General features: G+C 45.0%; 1 protein-coding gene across 1 annotated transcript in view; it reads right to left on the bottom strand.

The window, feature by feature from the left end:
* Nucleotides 1-21,573, bottom strand: part of myripb (myosin VIIA and Rab interacting protein b) — a 559,045-nt gene that overhangs the window by 145,725 nt on the left and 391,747 nt on the right. The window contains exon 4 of the mRNA XM_068001808.1: nt 10,156-10,292. Coding sequence (XP_067857909.1) covers nt 10,156-10,292 — 137 coding nt within the window. The remainder of the gene's footprint in view (nt 1-10,155; nt 10,293-21,573) is intronic.

Raw genomic sequence — 21,573 nt, 5'->3', positions numbered from 1 at the left:
GGAGGGTGCTAATGTACTGGCAAAATGGTTAAATAGGGAAGTAACAAGATAATTAAACTAGGAAGGGGAAGCGGAGGTAGGAAAATAAAACCACCAGGCTCAGCTAATAGTGAAAGGAGAAATATATGAGGATAATATTCATGCAGAGAACAATTTAGCAAGAGGAATATGGAATAGAAGAATAAAATCAAATGGACTAGATATAAACAGGGAAAAGATGGAAGTGAAAGTAGGGGTAGTTTAGACAAAAAAAATCATTGCAAAAGGAGCAGTGTTTAAAAAAAAGCAAAAAAATAGGTTAAAATGCATGCTTGTAATGTGCAGACTGTGGGAATTAAACGGTGGGAATTGGAAACAATGTTTTACAGGAAGTTCTAGACTTAATAGCATTAACAGAAGCCTGCATGCAAACTGGACATGAATGGAAAATGAACATATTGTGAAATAATATATTTAGGGGGGACAGAAAAGATAAGAAAGGAGGCAGGGTGACAATATTGGTAAAAGAGGGAATACATGTTGTAGAGATGGTTGACAGACTGGTTGGGACAAAAGGCCTGTTTCTGTATAGTAATTTCTATTTATTTTATGATGTGGAGATGCCGGTGATGGACTGGGGTTGACAAATGTAAGGAATCTTACAACACCAGGTTATAGTCCAACAGATTTATTTGAAAATCACAAGCTTTCGGAGGCTTTCTCCTTCCTCAGGTGAACGATGTGGAAATCGTTCACCTGAGGAAGGAGGTAGCCTCCGAAAGCTTGTGAATTTAAAATAAAATTGCTGGACTATAACTTGGTGTTGTAAAATTGTTTACAATTATTTATTTTATGTATAACCTAAGGTGAGGGCCTATGCCAGACTACCCCTGCCAAGTGCCCGGGACCAGGGACCTCTCAATACAATGAGGTAGTTATTTGACTTTGTGCAATAGTGTGAAATGGCGACAGCGAGTCGGCAGTCCGTTTTACATCTCTCCCAAAGTCAAGATCTACCCCAATGGGTGTGAGGTATCTGTTGATTACCGAGGCAGGCTAACAAATTGCTTGTTGTTTTCAATCTTTTGGGAAACAACTTCAATACTTAGGGGTAAAAATACGTCTGGGCCTGTGTGCGCTCATAGCCCACACCACACTGGGCTCCACAGTGCCCATTTTCTGCCCAAAAAATGGGCGCTGCGCAATCAAATTTTTAGGCCTACGCATCCAGAATTTTTGATGCTGCCCTTGAAGTCATGCTGGGTGCACTTAGGCAAAGAAGGGCTGCCCTTTTTGACAATCAAGGGCACCTTTACCAGAAAAGAGTGGCCCAAAATGCCAGGCAGGAGATAAGCTGACAGGTGATAGGCTAATAGCTGTATCAATGCTCTACTTCTGCCTGTGACTGCCACCAGGGTGTCATTAGGTGGGACATGGGCCAGGATTTTAGCCTGGAGCCTGGAAGGGGTGGAGGGGTCGAATCGTGGATGGGAAACCCGGAAGTATGGATTTCCCGGACGTCCTTACGATTTTGAACTAAGGATGTCTTTTTTTTTGTTGGTTTGCCGTCCGACTAGCCGGCCTGATTGACAGGCTGGTCTCAGTCAGACGGGAGCAGAGTAAGGAAGAGGACGTGAAAAGGCAAGACTTCAGTTAAGTCTTTGATTGTATGGATTGGGGGGGGGGGCCATGGGTGGGCACGGGGCACCTGTGGGCATGGGGGGGTCACGGGGAGGGGCTGGGGAGTCAGTCATCGGAGGAGTCAGTCACTGGAGAAGGGATCGGGGGTCAATCTCCGGGGGGGGGGGGGGGAGGGATCGGAAGTCATCGCAGGGGTCCGCAATCGTTGGAGGTCGGGATCGGGGGGCTGCGATCGTTGGGAGGGGAATTGGAGATCGGTGGGGGGGGGGGGTCCGCGATCATTGTGGGGTTCGCTGCAGGTAGGCTTGTTGGGCCTGGCAGAAGCACTCTTGCTCCTCTGGGCCCACAAGCTGTGCCAGAAAGGCACTTCCCTGCAGTTTCAGGCCTTCTCGTCTCCTCTCACGCGACGTGAAGGAGAAGGCCCGGGAATCCCGATCCCGAGGAGTTGAAATCACAATAGCTTTGAAAATGGAGGCCCGCAACCACCTTGAAGGGTTTTAGTCACCACCTCCTGGGAGCGGGTTGGTCACCCGCCCCTCGTCCCGCCCCGGTGAAAACCGGAAATGGGCGGGTCTGAAGTTGATGCGATTTTCAAAGCCGCCCCCTGCCCCAACCCACCCGTTCTTCAAAGTTAAAATTCTGCCCTTGATGTCTGCTTTTGCCATTAAAAGGGCCTAGCACAGAAGATTGCCTTAAAATGAAACCAGTATGAGTTCTGCTTTTGAAGTATTGACTTGCACAATACAAAGTTGATAGTCACTGACTAGTAGCACATTGATGGTACAGAACCCCTTTCTGTTCATGTATGCCACTGTATTTGCCTAGGAGCCATCATGACTACATGAGTGCCATCAGTAACCCCCACCCCCTCCTTGGGAAATCCAGCAGTGAGGTGAAACTGGGCAGTTCTATCATGCTACTGTTGCTATTAAGTGGGAATTGAAATGAAAGTTTTGGTCCTGCCAAAGAATCCGTCAATCATCTGTTCGATATATGTATGGACAGCAAATTACTTGATACTGTGGATGTCCACTATGAGAGACTGAAAGAGGCCAAGCCTATAAACGTTGAGGGTAGTGACGACCTTGACTGTTACTGACAGTGCTATCCCTATGCTCAATGTTTGCTGCAGGTCTCCTTATAGCAGATGGCACAGGTCTGTAACTGCCTTTTTGCTGAAACTGGGCCTGTGGAAGCAGTTCTCCTCCATCATTGGCAGGAAACTGAGCATGGGCCTGTAAATGCTGTTGGTGGCATAACGCTGGGTGCAGCCAATCACCTTAAGTACCATCTGACATCCATGGCATTCCTTATATTTTCATCTTCATCATAGAATAATAGAATACTTACAGCACAGAAAGAGGCCATTCAGCCCATTGAGCCCGTGCCGGCTCTTTGTAAGAGCAATCCAGTTAGTCCCATTCCCCCGCTCTTTCCTCTTAGTCCTGCAAATTTTTTCCCTTCAAGTATTTATCCAATTATTTTTTGAAAGCCATGCGCTAGCGAGTATAGAAATAAGAGGATAGAGAAGATGAAAGCATGGCTGGAGAGATGGTGCAGGAGGGAAGGCTTTAGATTCCTGGGGCATTGGGATCAGTTCTGGGGGAGGTGGGACCTGTATAAGCCGGACGGGTTGCACCTCAACAGGACTGGGACCAATATCCTCATGGGGAGGTTCGCTAGTGCTGTTGGGGAGGGTTTAAACTAGCTAGGCAGGGGGATGGGAACCTGAGCGTAGATTCAGAAGGGAGAGAAGCAGAGCTGGAAATGGAAGGCAGAAAAATAGTAAGTGAGTTTGGAAGGCAGAGGAAACAAAGGCTAGAAATTAGACAACAAAGGAGTTTGGCAGTGCTTAATGGTATATACTTCAATGCAAGGAATAAGATGAGCTATGGGCACAGATAGTGTTCCCACAAAGAAAAAGGGTGGGACTGCCAAATCTAGAGCCCCCTGGGTGACAAGGAGCATACAGAGTAAGATAAGGCAAAAAAGGGAAGCTTATGTCAGAGACCAAGAGCTCAATACTGCAGAAAGCCAAGAGGAGTATAGAAAGTGCAGGGGTGAAATTAAAAAGGAAGTTAGGAAAGCAAAGAGAGGGCATGAAAAATACTGGCAAGTAAAATTAAGGAAAACCCAAAAATGTTTTATTAATACATAATGAGCAAGAGGATATCTAAGGAAAGAATAGGGCCTATTAGGGACCAAAAAGGTAACCTATGTGTGGAGGTGGAAGATGTGGGTATGGTTCTTAATGAATACTTTGCATCTATCTTCACAAAAGAGGGGGACAATGCAGAGATTGCAGTTAAGGAGGAGGAGTGTGAAATATTGGATGGGATAAACTTAGTGACAGAGGAAGTACTAAGGGGTTTAGCATCTTTGAAAGTAGACAAAACGCCAGGCCTGGATGAAATGTATCCCAGGCTGTTAAAAGAAGCAAGGGAGGAAATAGCGGAGGCTCTGACCATCATTTTCCAATCCTCACCATCTACAGGCATGGTGCCAGTGGGATGGAGGACTGCTAACATTGTAACATTGTTTAAAAAGAGAGAAAGAGATGGACCGAGTAATTATAGGCCAGTCAGTCTAACCTTGGTGGTGGGCAAATTATTGGAATCGATTCTGAGGGACAGCATAAATCGTCATTTAGGAAGGCATGGGTTAATCAAGGAGAGTCAGCATAGATTTGTTAAGGGAAGGTTGTGTCTGACTAACTTGATTGAATTTTTTGAGCAGGTAGCAAGGAGGGTCGATGAGGGTAACATGTTTGATGTAGTGTACATGGATTTTAGCAAGGCTTTTGACAAGGTCCCACATGCAGACTGGTCAAAAAAGTAAAAGCCCTGGGATCCAAGGGAAAGTGGCTAGTTGGATCCAAAATTGGCTCAGTGGCAGGAAGCAAAGGGTAATGGTTGACAGGTGTTTTTACGACAGGAAGGATGTTTCCAGTGGGGTTCCGCAAGGCTCAGTACTCGGTCCCTTGCTTTTTGTGGTATATGTTAATGATTTGGACTTGAATGTGGGGGGCTTGATCAAGAAGTTTGCAGATGATACAAAAATTGGCTGTGTGGTTGATAGTGAGGAGGAAAGCTGTAGACTGCAGGAAGATATCAATGGACTGGTCAGGTGGGCAGAAAAATGGCAAATGGAATTCAATCCAGAGAAGTGTGAGGCAATGCATTTGGGAAGGGCAACCAAGGCAAGGGAGTACACAATAAATGGGAGGATACTGAGAGGTAGAGGAACAGAGGGACCTTGGAATGTAGGTCCACAGATCCCTGAAGGTAGCAGGACAGGTAGATAAGTTGGTTAAAAAGGCATACAGCATACTTTCCTTTATTAGCCGTGGCACAGAATATAAGAGGAGGGAGTTATGCTAGAACTGTATAAAACATTGGTTAGGCCTCAGCTTGAGTACTGCATACAGTTCTGATCACCACATTACAGGAAAGATGTGACTGCACTAGAGAGGGTACAGAGGAGATTTACGAGGATGTTGCCAGGGTTGGAGAATTTTAGATATGATTCAAGATTGAATAGGCTGGGGTTGTTTTCTTTGGAACAAAAAAGAGGCTGAGGGGAGATTTAATTGAAGTGTTTAAAATTATGATGGGACTAGATAGAGTGGATAGGGAGGACCTACTTCCGTTAGCAGAGGGGTCAGTGACCAGGGGACATAGATTTAAAGTAATTGGTAGAAGGATTAGAGGGGAGTTGAGGAGAAATGTTTTCATCCAGAGGGTGGTAGGGTTCTGGAATTCACTGCCTGAAAGGGTGGTAGAGACAGAAACCCTCAACTCATTTAAAAAGTACTTGGATGTGCACTTGAAGTGCCGTAACCTACAGGGCTATGGTCCAAGTGCTGGAAAGTGGGATTAAGCTGGATAGCTCTTTTTCGGCCGGCACGGACACTATGGGCCAAATGGCCTCCTTCTGTGCCGTAACTTTCTGTGATTCTATGAATCTGCTTCCACCACCCTTTCAGGCAGCACATTCCAGATCATAACTACTCGCTGCATAAAAAAGTTTTTCCTCATGTCACCTTTGGTTCTTTTGCCAATCACCTTAAATCTGTGCCCTCTGGTTCTTGACCCTTCCGCCAATAGGAACAGTTTTATCTAAACCCTTCATGAGTTTGAACACTCTATCAAATCTCCTCTCAACCTTCTCTGCTCTAAGGAGAACAACCCCAGCTTCTCCAGTCTATCCACGTAACTGAAGTCCTTCATAGGAACAGGAGTAGGCCATTCAGCCCCTCGTGCCTGCTCTGCCATTTGATAAGATCATGGCTGATCTGTGATCTAACTCCATATACCTGCCTTTGGCCCATATCCCTTAATAACTTTCATCCTTGAAACCTTTCTAGTAAATCTTTTCTGCACCCTCTCTAAGGCCTTCACATCTTTCCTAAAGTGTGGTGCCCAGGATTGGACACAATGCTCCAGTTGTGGCTGAACCAATGTTTTATAAAGGTTCAACATAACTTCCTTGCTTTTGTACTCTATGCCTCTATTTATAAAGCCCAGGATCCCATTTGCATTTTTAACAACCTTCTCAACCTGTCCTGTCACCTTCAAAGATTTGTGCACATATACCCCCAGGTCTCTCTGTTCTTGCACCCCCTTTAGAATTGTACCAGTTAGTTTATATTGCCTCTCCTCATTCTTCCTGCCAAAATGTGTCACTTCATACTTCTCTGCGTTAAATTTTATTGCAAACAATTTTACAACACCAAGTTATAGTCCAGCAATTTTATTTTAAATTCACAAGCTTTCGGAGGCTTCCTCCTTCGTCAGGTGAACGATGTGAAAATGAAATCCTCGAAATGAAATCGCATTTATAATTCACAGAACAATGCTTGGTGAGTACAGACAGTTTTTTCAACTGCCCGTTGCCAAGGCAATCAGTGTGCAGACAGACAGGTGTTACCTGCCAGCCACCAGTGAACAAATGTTATTTGCCATGTGTCCGCCCATTCCACCAGCCTGTCTATATCCTCTTGAAGTCTATCACTATCCTCCTCACTGTTTACTACACTTCCAAGTTTTGTGTCATCTGCAAATTTTGAAATTGCGGCCGGTACACGGAAGTCCAAGTCATTAATATACGTCAAGAAAAGCAGTGGTCCTAGTACCGATCATCTTCCATGAAATCCTGTGAGCAGCCTTCATAGCTTACCATTGAACGGCAGCAAAAATAGATGAGCACTGCAGCATTCAACGGAATGAGAATCAGGCGGGTTCTATAAAGTACGAGCGATCTGCTCTCCTAGGTTACCGCCCAGGTGGCGAAGACGAAAATCTACCCCGTGTTAACTATGGAACCATAGAGCTTTACAGTACAGAAGGAAGCCATTCGGTCCATCGTGAATGTGCTGGCTCTTTGTTAGAGTAAATCAAAACTAATCACACTGCCCAGCTCTCATCCTGTAGTATTTTCTTCTGCTTCATATATTTTTCCAATTTTCCCTGAAATTATGCGATGGTCTCTGCCTCAGCCATTACTCTGGCAAAGCTTTAAATTCCACTACATGAAGAAATGCCTCCTAACCTCACTCTCAGTGCCAACTTTAAATTCACGTTCCCTTGTCACTGGCTGCCCAACCAGAGGAAATAATTAGGTAATTAGAGTTTCTAGGCACTAAGTTGTATTCAGAGATAAATTTGAAGACACCAGTAAGAATATTAAGTGAGCAGCTTTGAGATCACTTCTGCATTGTTTCTCTTGGATTATTTTTTTTTCTGCTGCCATGTAGGAACCTTTATGACAATTGCACTGTTGCTGCCTTTTTTTTCCTCCACAGCTCTATTAATACCACAATGTAATACCACAGAAATCGCCCTAAATCTGGGCTTCTTTAAGGAAGAAGAGGAGGACCAATGGAGGGTATTCAAGCAGGTCAGGCTGCACCAGAGATGTTGGTGCCCGTCCGTTGATACCCTCATCTACAGACAGAGGTGCAAGCACCTCACACTGTCAAGAGGATTAGTATGTGCAGAAGCTCCAATTCCCAAAGGAGGCTGACAGTGGGCCAGATGGCACACGTCCAATATACCGAGACCTGACCGACCTTAATGCTGGATGGGTTTTTTGCCATGCTTTGAGCGGTCCTGCATGAAACAAGTTATACCAGTGTGAACAACACCCAGCATACCCTGAATGGCTGCACCTGCCAAGATGCCACAAATCACAACTGCAGATCCTGAAAGAACCTACCAGGTAACATGTATGGGCAACTGTGATCACAGGTTAGCAGGGAGCCAGACACGGAGCATTGCTATTAGCTGTAAGGACACCTGCAACTAACAGTTAGCATAGGGCCAACGTACCTAGTTCTAGTAAGTTAACTGTGGCTTCAAACCTACCTCCACTTCCTTCTAAATATATTCTGATTTATAGGGATGGTGCCCTGGTGTAGCAAACAGAGTCATACTCCTCGCAAGCATCTCCTGCATTCACCATGTCCACTTCAACAGCAACACATGGGGGTCAGTGCTGGTCTGCTCTGTCACTTTGCTGCAGAGTCCGTTTCATTGTTCCACACTGGGTTTCCTTTCACATCATTTCTAACCACGCCACCCCATCAGCTTTGGCAAGGGCTGCCAATAGATAGAAATACTTCCTGAGCCTCTGTATTCTACCACTTCCATTTCGTTGTCTGCATCTCTTTAAATATCATCTAAATCATGCATTTCTGCTGTCACCATTAAGCTAGCTCCCCGTACATATCCAAAGATGCTTCTGGACCTATAATTAATTGTGATAATGATCAGACCATGGAAAATTGCATGCAAACAACACACTGCACTTCAGGTGAGCTTTGCATTTATTTCTAGCCATTCATGTCTATAATGCACCCACACAAGAAAATCTAGGCTTAATTGTGTAAGCAGCAGGACTCAACCAGGTGATATTTTCAATGCCACCTGGTACCACTTCTCAGATTCTAAGGGTAAATATGCACCTCTGACCACAGATTTAAAGGGACTCTTATAAATCACAAGATATGGCTATAATGAGCTAAATTACTATAGTTTAGATTCTTCCTGTTGAGCCATTTATGAGCAATTTATTCTACAATTCCACACTGCACAACTTGTTATAGGATTTGTTTGTCACCAACACTATCACATTCTTACAACAAATGCTTACAGTAGTTAATTTGTCCTCAAGCATGGAGAAGGAAGAAAAATTTGGAAAATTGCTTTTTCAATCAGTGGAATCAGAGCTAGCATAGAATCTGAGCATTTCTCACTGTTGAGCAGGGGTCTGGGTGGAGGAGGGTTGGAGAATGAGGCCAGGATTTTCCTGCAGGGCGGGTTTGCTGCTGGAGGAGGATCAGGGCAGGATATCCTTGACTCTGACCTACTTTCTTTGATCGGGATTCATTACCATGGGGGACACCATCTCTAGCAATGTCACGAAGAAGAGGAGGCCTTCTTAAAGGGGACAGAAGTATCCTGGAGACCTTTCCAGGTATTTAAACCAAAGCCTTAGACTGTTGTTGATTCCTACATGTAGTGACTCTTTGGGGGCTGAAGAGAGTGAGACGTGACCACAACTAGGCCCCCTCCCTCGAACATCAGCATTATCAGGCTTGCCGCTACTGTCCCAGGGTACACTGCCACCCCTCACCTGGCTGTCCCTGGGATTGGTGGTGGCAGTGGCAGTAATGAGGGAAATCAGATGGGAAGATGGGACCCGCCTTCCTGCTGTTATTTACATGCGGCAGGGCAGTCTGGGCTCAGGCAATCTACTTCTCTGTGGGGGGGAGGGAGGAAAATCCATGCCAGCTGTGGAAAGGGGGGAGGAAAATCCATGCCAGCTGTGGAAAGGGTGGGGATATAACGGTAAGACTCCCTCTGGTTTCCTTCATTTTCCTCTGCTATAGGGTGGAAAATACAGTCTTGATTAGGATTAAACAGCAGAAGATTTAACTTTATATTTTTTGATTCAGTTTTGAGGCTCACAGAGTGCTGGAAAATGGAACACTAATTCCAGTTTACTATCAAAGGTTAGTGAAGTTGGAAGGGGGGAGGGGGAACCCCGATGATTTGCATAGAAGTGTTGTAGACTATGCAAGTCATCATGTCCCCCTCAGCTTTGCAGCCCTTGAGGGACTCCATGAAAAAAGTAGAGCTTTAGCCATGGACTTACACCCAACAGAAACTGGGTTAGAGTCTCTCCAACCTCATTTCACTTATGATCCTTACAGCGGTGAGAGAGAGGAGACTTTCACCTTGGTGTTGTGAGTTAGATTTGAACCTTGATGCTTGAGATGAAAGGATAGAGTGATAACCCACTGAATGCTCCCATCCCAAGTATACAGATTATTTTTCTGTGCTGGATATAATTCTGTTGATATAATTTAAAGACGCTGTTCACACTGGATTCAAAGTTAACATTCTTGCGCTTGTAATTGTGATACAAATATAATTATTAGATGGAGACATAATAATGTATATAAAAGATGGAGTGACAAGTGGAAGATCTACCATACAGGCAGCAATTTTAGTCTAAAGTTCTTGAAAATACCTAGTATGTCTGACTGGCTCCCCCTGCCTGCAAGGCGTTTCTTGTATAAAGTGTGAACCACCTTAGCACTGCCGAAGTGTTTGAAGCGGCCCTTGACATTATTGTAGTACCATTCCAAAGACTGGGTCCTCAGGAGCCTAAAGGAACAAGAACACAAAAAACAAGTTTGTAAATACTAAGCATAGAACAAGCTTAATCAGCTGAACAAAATGTTGTTAGAAAAATGAAGCATTTTTGTCTATAATGCATCATGGGACACATGGGGGTTAAAAACTGGGTTCACTCACAGAAAATGGTCCAATTTGTGTTCATACAATAGCCCGAAAATATAAATGTTGTGTCTACCCAGGTATGATAGGGAGGGAGGGAGGGCCAAACCACTCAATTCAAATGCAAAGCATTTTGTGGGATTTATTTGTACACATTTGATTGACGGCATGTACATGGGATCCCAATGGGATTTTAACCTGCTCCTGAGCTCGCCCCGCCAGGTACAGCTGGTGGGAAGCCAGCGAGGCCACTGAAGGTAAGTTCAAAAACCAAACCCCACAAGGAAAGGCCGGGCCTCTGCTCAGTATATACGAGACAGTAATTCAGTACTTCCTGCTAGTCTCCTTTCACCGAAGAAACTAAAGCTGGCAGCAATAGTTATTGAACTTAAACATTTAATTGTGCAATTTTTATTTGAACAGCTATAAGCCAGCAATAGTTTCATACATTCAACCACAACACTTTTTTTTTCTTTTGTACACATCTAGAACCTACTGCCACTCCCCTTACTGATTGTTTTCTCTATTTAAATTATACTTTGCATAAAAGAAATGGAAAATTCTAATCGTCCACAAATGCCCCTGAAATTTTCAAATCACAGTCTTAAATGTCATTACATACAAATCAGTGCAAATATATGCAAATTTCATGGTCTTATTTTTGTTATAACTCAAGCTCTAAATGACATACATCAACAGAACAGTTTACGTATCAGATTTTAATGCTTTTAAGCTGTAACAGTTGCGCAATCTCAGAGTGTGCACCTGCGAAGGAAGTAATTTTCATTCATAACCTGCAGCACAGTCCACTTACCAACTAACAATCCTTATTTCAAAGAAAATTGAATTCTAGGAAACATTTAGAAGCATCATCTGCAGGCTGGCTGTAGTGTGCTGCCATTACCAATGCCGGTTGGCTTGACAATATCGCTAGCACATTTATCAGCAAAGTTACGAAAGGAATAGTTTCTACATTGCCACAGTCTTCGGTCCCCGCCACAAACACCGTTCCCTATCCACCGACTCCATCCCTCTCCCTGGCCACTGTCTGAGGCTGAATCAGGCCGGTAGATGCTGAAAGATTGTTTTCCCTGATTAGAGTCTAGAACTAGGGGGCATAGTCGCAGAATAAGGGGTCGGTCATTCAAGACTGAGTAGAGGAGGAATTTCTTCACCCAGAGGGTTATGAATCTTTGGAATTCTCTACCCCAGAGGACTGTGGATGCTGAGTCATTGAATATATTCAAGGCTGAGATAGATAGATTTTTGGACTCTAGGGAAATCACGGGATACGGGAATTGGGTGGGAAAATGGAGTTGAGGTCGATGATCAGCCATGATTTGATTGAATGGCGGAGCAGGCTTGAGGGGCCTACTCCTGCTCCTATTTCTTATGTTCTTATGTTCGCAACCTTGGTGTCCTATTTGACCCGGAGATGAGCTTCCAAGCCCATATCCTCTCCATCACCAAGACTGCCTACTTCCACCTCCGTAACATTGCCTGTCTCCACCCCTGCTCAGCTCATCTGTTGCTGAAACCCTCATCCATGCCTTTATTACCTCTAGACTTGACTATTCCAATGCTCACCTGGCCGGCCTCCCATCTTCCACCCTTCATAAACTAGAGCTCATCCAAATCTCTACTGCCCACATCCTAACTCACACCAAGTCCCGTTCACCCATCATCCCTATGCTTGCTGACCTACATTGGCTCCCGGTCCAGCAACACCTTGATTTTAAAATTCTCATCCTTGTTTACAAATCCCTCCATGGCCTCGCCCCTCCCTACCTCTGTAACCTCCTCCAGTATCTCTGTGCTCCTCCAATCCTTGCCTCTTGTGCATCCCTGATTTTAATTGCTCCACCATTGGCAGCTGTGCCTTCAGCTGCCTAGGCCCTAAGCTCTGGAAATCCCGCCCTAAATCTCTCCGACTCTCTACCTCTCTCTCCTCCTTTAAGACGCTCCTTAAAACCTATCCCTTTGACCAAGCTTTTGGACAGCTGTCCTTATATCTCCTTATGTGGCTCAGTGTCAAATTTTGTTTGATAATCGCTCCCGTGGAGAGCTTTGAGACGTTTTACTATGTTAAAGGCTATATAAATGCAAATTGTTGTTGTTATATACAAGCTGAATATTAATCATGATGCAGACCAGAGCTGTACAATTGCCATTGATCTACGGCTAGAGATTAGATATTTAATACTCCCTTCAGTTGCAGGGCAATGTTTTTCGTCCCTTGCCTGCTGATCTAACCCTGTTCTTACTGACCGCTCTAGGCAGTAATGCACAAGAGCAGTGACTGAACTTGGTCATCAGAAAGGGTAAAATGTAAAAATACTGCAACATTGCAATGAGAAAACCAACGGCTGTCATCTACTTTTCTTCTCTGGTGTTGAAGATGTCACCTTACAAATCCGAAATCGAGCCCAGATGAAAATCTACCCCCTGAAGTTTATAGTAAAGAGGCTTTCTGAAAACAAAGGCGAAATGCACGATTCCAGGGTACACTCTCTCAGATGCTGTCAGTGTGCTCTGAAATACCAGCAACAACTCTCATGGGACTACTTGCAGCAACAGGCCTCATATCAAAATGCAGGAATTATGCTCTTTAGCAGGCACAGCATCAGAACTACATTTTGTGCAAGAACTTTGAGATGATGAATTGTTACTTCCAGTAGGAAACAAGTGAATAAAACCTTTTGTCCTTCAGCATATCACAGTTTAAGTGATGCAAAAAAAAAGATAAAATTACAAAACAAAACCAAAAAACAGATTGCAAAATTATATTGTACTGATTTGTTTCTGTATCTTCCCAATGCATTTTTGCTTTAGGTTTATGTAGAAAATGATGTTAGGATTTTATCAGGACTTATAGGAAAAATACAGAACAGAATTATAAAATACAGGAAGATTTGATCATGATCTGCAAGCACTTCTGTTTCTATGAGAAACATAAGTGAGTGGATAATACCCATTCTGCAGGACACCACTGGGTTCACAAGAGTAGGAAAGAAGATAACTGATTAGGTAATGACAAGCTGGCATACAAAGAGCCTTTAGATTGGAGGAGAAATAGAAAAGAGTTCCTGCAAAAGAGCAAGTTATAGCAGGAGACAGTTTGATGTCTTAATTTCAATAAAGTGAGGATTCAGGGAGGAGGAAAAGCATGTAATGGCATTTACAGATAACACTCTAACCTCTGAGCCTGAAGGCTGTGGGTTCAAGCTCAACACCAGAACTTAAACAGGTAATCCAGGCTTACACTTCACTGCAGTACTGAGGGAGTGCTGCATTGCCTTTCGAATGAAATATTAAACTGAGGCCCCCATCTAGTTTTTGGGGAAACTTTAAAGATCCCATGGTACTATTTGAAGAGGAGTTCTCCCTTTGTCCTGGCCTCCCTCAAGCACTACCACCAAAATTAGATTAACTGGACATTCAGTTCAGTCAGGAGGGAGTGGCCCTGGGAGTCCTCAACATTGACTCTGGACCCCATGAAATCTCATGGCATCAGGTCAAACATGGGCATGGAAACCACCTGCTGATTACCACCTACCACCCTCCCTCAGCTGATGAATCAGTCCTCCTCCATGTTGAACACTACTTGGAGGAAGCACTGAGGGTAGCAAGGGCACAGAATGTACTCTGGGTGGGGGACTTCAATGTCCATCACCAGGAATGTCTCGGTAGCACCACTACTGACCGAGCTGGCCGAGTCCTGAAGGACATAGCTGCTACACTGGGCCTGCGGCAGGTGGTGAGCGAACCAACACGAGGGAAAAACTTACTTGACCTCGTCCTCACCAATCTACCTGTCGCAAATGCAACTGTCCATGACAGTATTGGTAGGAGTGACCACTGCACAGTCCTCGTGGAAACGAAGCCCCGTCTTTGCATTGAGGATACCATCCAACGTGTTGTGTGGCACTACCACCATGCTAAATGGGATAGATTCAGAACAGATCTAGCAGCTCAAAACTGGGCATCCATGAGGCGATGTGGGCCATCAGCAGCAGCAGAATTGTATTCCAGCACAATCTATAACCTCATGGCCCGGCATATTCCTCACTCTACCATTACCAACAAGCCAGGGGGTCAACCCTGGTTCAATGAGGAGTGTAGAAGAGCATGCCAGGAGCAGCACCAAGCGTGCCTAAAAATGAGGTGCCAACCTGGTGAAGCTACAACTCAGAACTACATGCATGCTGAACAGCGGAAGCAACATGCTATAGACAAAGCTAAGCAATTCCACAACCAACGGATCAGATCAAAGCTCTGCAGTCCTGCCACTTCCAGTCATGAATGGTGGTGGACAATTAAACAACTAACAGGAGGAGAAGGCTATGTAAACATCCCCATCCGCAATGATGGCTGAGTCCAGCATGTGAGTGCAAAAGACAAGGCTGAAGCGTTTGCAACCATCTTCAGCCAGAAGTGCCGAGTGGATGATCCATCTCGGCCTCCACCCAATATCCCCACCATCACAGAAGCCGGTCTTCAGCCAATTCGATTCACTCCACGTGATATCAAGAAATGGCTGACTGCACTGGATACAGCAAAGGCTATGGGTCCTGACAACATCCTGGCTGTAGTGCTGAAGACTTGTGCTCCAAAACTAGCTGCGCCTCTAGCCAACCTGTTCCAGTAGAGCTACAACATTGGCATCTATCTAACAATGTGGAAAATTGCCCAGGTATGTCCTGTCCACAAAAAACAGGACAAATCCAATCCAGCCAATTACAGCCCCATCAGTCTACTCTCAATCATCAGAAAAGTGATGGAAGGTGTCGTCGATAATGCTATCAAGCGGCACTTACTCACCAATAACCTGCTGACCGATGCTCTGTTTGGGTTCCGCCAGAACCACTTGGCTCCAGACCTCATTACAGCCTTGGCCCAAACATGGACAAAAGAGCTGAATTCCAGAGGTGAGGTGAGAGTGACTGCCCTTGACATCAAGGCAGCATTTGACTGAGTGTGGCACCAAGGAGTCCTCGTAAAATTGAAGTCAATGGGAAACAGGAGGAAGACTTTCCAGTGGCCGGAGTCATATCTAGCACAAAGGAAGATGGTAGTGGTTGTTGGAGGCCAATCATCTCAGCCCCGGAACATTGCTGCAGGAGTTCCTCAGGGCAGTGTTCGAGGCCCAACCATCTTCAGCTGCTTCTCATGGAATCCACTCCACTCATTTAATCTCTGAAGGGAAAGTTCTACAAAAATGCTCCTAGATCTAGGCAAGCCAAACTTTAATATCTACCCACTACTTTCTAGTATTGAACCCTAGAGAGTTATATTCCACAAACAACATTTCCATTGTCCTTCCGGCACAGGAATCATAATGTATCTTGGAGTGTTTGAGCATCTCCGCCTATACTTACCACCTCTTTTTTGAATGAGTTCATTGGCACAGCACTAACTGTGATTTTGGGAGAGTCCATTCTACATATCAGCTATGCTGAGGGGAAAAGAATCTTTCAATTGCTAATTCTAATCTTGTCTGATTGAAAACATTGGTGTAGACGACATGTGCATCAAAATGAAGTTAGTGCACCAAATAAAGGTCATCAAAAGTACGTCATTTTTCCACTTTGTTCTTGTGACTAGTATTACTATCATATCCAGAAAAGAATAATATTTCAAAAATGAAAATGAAGAATACAAGTAATGATCCCATAACTTATTTAACCTAAATTTCATTACATGGACAAGCCAGCTGAATAAATCAGATTTAAGAATACAAGAAAGCAAAACAATGCTTCCTGGGTAGCAAAAAGAAGTTTATGGAGGTAAACTGGATAGAAAAATAGAAAAAAGAGAATTAAAGAAAAATAATTCAGTAGGTGGATGCCCACGAGACACATTGATCAACAGCCTGAAGGGAAAATAGTTTTTCAGCATCCCAGCACCATGAGATAAACTATTTCCCAGTATAGCAATGCAACCAAGTTAATTATTCGCTTTATGCTACATATTTGAACAGAACAATTTTAACTTACCGTTTTAAAAAAATGCAGGCAATAACTATGATCCCGTATCACTCAAGGTCATGTAAAATCATCAGCATAACTTGTGAATAAATAACCAGTAAGGTATTTCAGGAACTAGCTCCATTTCAAGCAGTTGTGGCACATTGCTTGTGTTAGTGTGGGAGAATTGCAAGCTGAATCTTGGCTGGACCAAAGAAATAGCACTGGCGCATTAATTAAAACAATCAATAAGGCTAACACTGCAGCACACAGTTTACACCGGAGAATAGTAGGAAATAAATTGCCTGCTCTCAGAGATGGCTCCTGCTTTCACGTGAACTTATTGGTAGGCTTACCACCTTGCATTAAAATTGAAACAAAACAAGAGGGACTTTTTAAAATTCATTTATGGGATGTGGGCATCACTGGCAAGGCCAGCATTCATTACCCATCCCTAACTGCCCTTCAGAGGGAGGTGGTGAACCGTCTTCTTGAACTGCTGCAATCTGTGTGGTGAAGGTTCTCCCACATTGCTGATAGGAAGGGAGTTCCAGGATTTTGACCCAGCGACGATGAAGGAACGGCGATATATTTCCAAGTTGGGATGGTGTGTGACTTGGAGGGGAACGTGCAGGTGGTGTTGTTCCCATGTGCCTGCTGCTCTTGTCCTTCTAGGTGGTAGAGGTCGCGGGTTTGGGAGGTGCTGTCGAAGGAGCCTTGGCCAGTTGCTGCAGTGCATCCTGTGGATGGTGCACACTTCAGCCACAGTGCGCCGGTGGTGGAGGGAGTGAATGTTTCAGGTGGTGGATGGGGTGCCAATCAAGCGGGCTGCTTTGTCCTGGATGGTGTCGAGCTTCTTGAGTGTTGTTGGAGCTGCATTCATCCAGAAAGTGGAGGGTATTCCATCACACTCCTGACTTGTGCCTTGTAGATGGTGGAAAGGCTTTGGGGAGTCAGGAGTTGAGTCACTCACCGCAGAATACCCAGCCTCTGACCTGCTCTTGTAGCCACAGTATTTATGTGGCTGGTCCAGTTAAGTTTCTGGTCAATGGTGACCCCCAGGATGTTGATGGTGGGGGATTCGGTGATGGTAATGCCGTTGAATGTCAAGGGAAGGTGGTTAGACTCTCTCTTGTTGGAGATGGTCACTGCCTAGCACTTGTCTGGCGCGAATGTTACTTGCCACTTATCAGCCCAAGCCTGGATGTTGTCCAGGTCTTGCTGCATGCAGGCATGGACTGCTTCATTATCTGAGGGGTTGCGAATGGAACTGAACACCGTGCAATCATCAGCAAACATCCCCATTTCTGACCATATGATGGAGGGAAGGTCATTGATGAAGCAGCTGAAGATTAATAAAGGGGAATTAAATGAAACACAATTGAGACATTTTTTCTGTCTATTTTTAATTAGCCATGGAGAAAGCAATCATTAAGTGCAAGTCAGACTTGTGATTACAATTCCACAGTGCAATCTGTAAAAATCTCAGAGGAACAAAATCAATGTTTTTAGTAATTAAAAAATATCTGCCAACGGTCACTTGTAATAAGTGGAAAGATAAATGAGGGGTGGGGGTGGGAATCAAGCATCATAACAGACTCCCAAATATCTCTAATGCTCTCCTTCCCAAGACCCACATACAGGACTGTCCCGGTAGACCCATCATTTCAGCCTGTTCTTGCTCCACTGAACTTATTTCCTCCTATCTCCACTCTATTTTTTTCCCCTTGTCCAGTCTCTTCCGACCTATATCTATGACTCTTCCGACACCCTTCGCCACTTTAACCAGTTTCCAGTTCCCCAGCCCTAGCCGTCTCCTTTTCACCATGGACTTCCAGACCCTCTACACCTCCATCCCCCACCTGGACGGCCTGCGGACCCTCTGCTTCTTCCGTAAATGGAGGCCCAACCAGTCCCCATCCACCCTCACCCTCCTCCGCCTGGCTGAACTTGTTCTTACAGTGAACAGCTTATCCTTTGACTCCATTCACTTCCTCCAAATAAATGGTGTCGCTATGGGAACCCGTGTGGGTCCCAACTATGCCTGCCTTTTTGTGGGATACGTAGAACATTTTTTGTTCCAGTCCTACTCAGGTCCCCTCCTCATCTCTTTTTCCGATACATTGATGAGTGTACTGGTGTCGTTTCCTGCTCTCGCCCTGAACAGCGAAATTTCATCAACTTTGTTTCCAATTTCCATCTTTCCCTCTCCTTCACATGGTCCATCTCCGACTCTTCCCTTCCCTTCCTCGACTTCTCTATCTCCGTTTCTGGGGATAGACTGTCAACCAATATCTATTATAAGCCCACCGACTCCCACAGCTACCTTGATTACACTTCCTCCCACTCTGCTTTCTGTAAGGATTCTATTCCCTTCTCCCAGTTTCTCCGTCTCCATCACATCTGTTCCGATGATGCCACCTTCCACACCAGTGCTTCCGATATCCCTTCCATTTTCCTCAACCAAGGATTCCCCTTCATTGTAGTTGACAGGGCCCTCGACCATGTCCATCCCATTTCCCGCAATTCTGCCCTTACACATTCCCCTCCCTCCCAGAATCATGATAGGGTCTTCCCCTTATCATAACCTTCCACCCCACCAGCCTCCACATTCAACGTATCATCCTCCGCCATTTCCGCCATCTCCAGCGCGATGCCACCACCAAACACATTTTCCCCTCCACTCCCCTTTCAGCATTCTGAAGGGACCGTTCCATCCACGACACCCTGGGCCACTCTTCCATCACCCCAACACCCACTCTCCTCCCCACTGCAGCTTCTCGTGCGAGCGCAGGAGATGCAACAACCCTTTACCCTCTATCTTCCCAAGGTCCAGGGCCCCAAACACTCCTTCCAGGTGAAACAGCAATTTACTCGTATTTCTTTCAGTTTAGTTTACTGTATTCACTGCTCACGATGCGGCCTCCTCTACACTGGGGAGACCAAACGCAGATTGGGTGATCGCTTTGCTGAACACCTCCACTCAGTTTGCAAGCGTGACCTGACCTGCCGGTCGCTTGCCACTTTAATTCCCCGTCCCACTCCCACTCTGACCTCTCCGTCCTCGGCCTCTTACACTGTTCCAATGTAGCTCAACGTAAGCTCGAGGAACAGCACCTCATTTTTCGATTAGGCACTTTACAACTTTCCGGACTCAATATTGATTTCAATAACTTCAGATCATAACCACTGCTCCCATTTTTTCAGAAAGCAGGTGCTGGTAATGGCTCCTCTAGACCCATCTTTTGTTTCTTTACTTGTCCTATTACCACCCTCCTTGCCTTACACCATCATCCCTTTGTCATTTAATCACTCCTGTCCTCCACCCTATCACAGACCTTCCCTTTTGTTCTTTCCTCCCCTCCCCTTCCTCTCCCCCTTTCCCTGGCTCTCTACCTGCATAAAAACCGTTTAATCTTCAAATTCTTCCAGTTCTGACGAAAGGTCATCCACCTGAAACGTCAACGCTGTTTCTTTCTCCACAGGCGCTGCCTGACTTGCTGAGTATTTCCTGCATTTTCTGTTTTTATCTCTAATTGTATTACCATGTGTTTGTACATACCACAAATAAATCTTTTGCATTAGATACAATTTGCAACCTGTATTTTGAACCTACTGCTCATTTTGTTCTTCAAAATGTTTTCGTTATAATTTCCCATCCCCTTTTGCCAAAGCCTTCTTTTTCCAATATTGCCACCAGCCATGACTGAGACATCAGAATCACGGGAGGTTTTGAAATATTAATGGTTTTCATAGCTGCTGTGATACTTGAACAGTTTTATTTTGAATTAAATTAACAGAATCGCATCCCTTGAGCCAATTTTCTTTTGTAGCACAAACTCCAATTACCACGTCCCAGTGGTTGGTCATCTGTTTTCCTAATTTGCTGCGTAAATGGGTCAACAGCAATTAGTGACAGCCTGTTAAATTAATCCACCACTTTTTCCTATTGTACAGAATTTCATCAGGCTTATTAATACTGGTGTTTTACTCTCGATTGAAAGTAATTCATCATGGTCACAGCAATTCCACTTCTTCCTTTAAAAGCTTTTTTGGAGAGGCATTTGAATTTTTGTTAAATAAAAATGAGGAACGTCACCGCTGGCCAAAGGGAAACGAACGGATTTTGTACTCGGTGTGAGTATCAAGCTCCTCAAAGTGTGATATAAAACAGACTCATGTACAGCCGGGGTGGCCAACCAGTCAAAGATCCAGTAAAAGAAACTGTATATCATTGGCCTTTTAAAAGGCACGCGTCCCTTACAAAGCCTCCAGAAACCACCATGTAAGGCCAGGACTTGGCATATCTGGACCCCTGTGGAGATTGCGGCCATTCTGGTGTACTCCTGCTATAGTGACTGAGGAATTTTGGCCCCGCATTGCTTGGCTGAGCCAGAAAGAAGGAACACTTGCCGCCTCCAATTTCATCCTGCATTTCTCGCATTGTGACCAAATCCATGGGCAAACGCACAGAGATGTACTCCATCAACAGAAGAGCTGCATGTGTATCACGAGATGCCTAGTTGTGCAGCGAAGCTCTTTATTTAGCCCAATAAAGGCCCTGAAATTACATTCGTGATGCATTCACTGCAGTGCCTAATGCACCACCAACACGCTGAAGAAACTCACCTCGGTCTTCCAAGGTCGCCTCACTACTATACTGTTGTTGTGCTTCCAGCGCACTTTACGTGACATACTAGACGTGCAGAGATTGGGGGCAGGATTTCCTGCACAGAGGCCAGACCGATTGCAACCTTGGCATCCTATTTGACCCTGAAATGAGCTTCCAAGCCCATATCCGCTCCATCACCAAGACCACCTATTTCCACCTTCGTAACATCACCCGTCTCCGCCCCTGCCTCAGCTCATCTGCTGCTGAAATCCTCATCTATGCCTTTGTTACCTCTAGACTGGTTTATTTCAATGCTCTCCTGGCCGGCCTCCCATCTTTCACCGTCCATAAACTTGAGCTCATCCAAAACTCTGCTGCCCGTATCCTAACTTGTACCAAGTCCCGTTCTCCCATCACCCCTGTGCTCGCTGACCTACATTGGCTCCCAGTCCAGGAACACCTCGATTTTAAAATTCTCATCCTTGTTTTCAAATCCCTCCATGGCCTCGCCCCTCCCTATCTCTGTAACCCCCTCCAGCCTTAAAACCCTCCGAGATCTCTGTGCTCCTCC

The sequence above is a fragment of the Heptranchias perlo genome, chromosome 2 (genome assembly GCF_035084215.1).
Source record: "Heptranchias perlo isolate sHepPer1 chromosome 2, sHepPer1.hap1, whole genome shotgun sequence".
Taxonomy (NCBI): domain Eukaryota; kingdom Metazoa; phylum Chordata; class Chondrichthyes; order Hexanchiformes; family Hexanchidae; genus Heptranchias; species Heptranchias perlo.
This window is presented reverse-complemented; position numbering and strand designations above follow the sequence as displayed.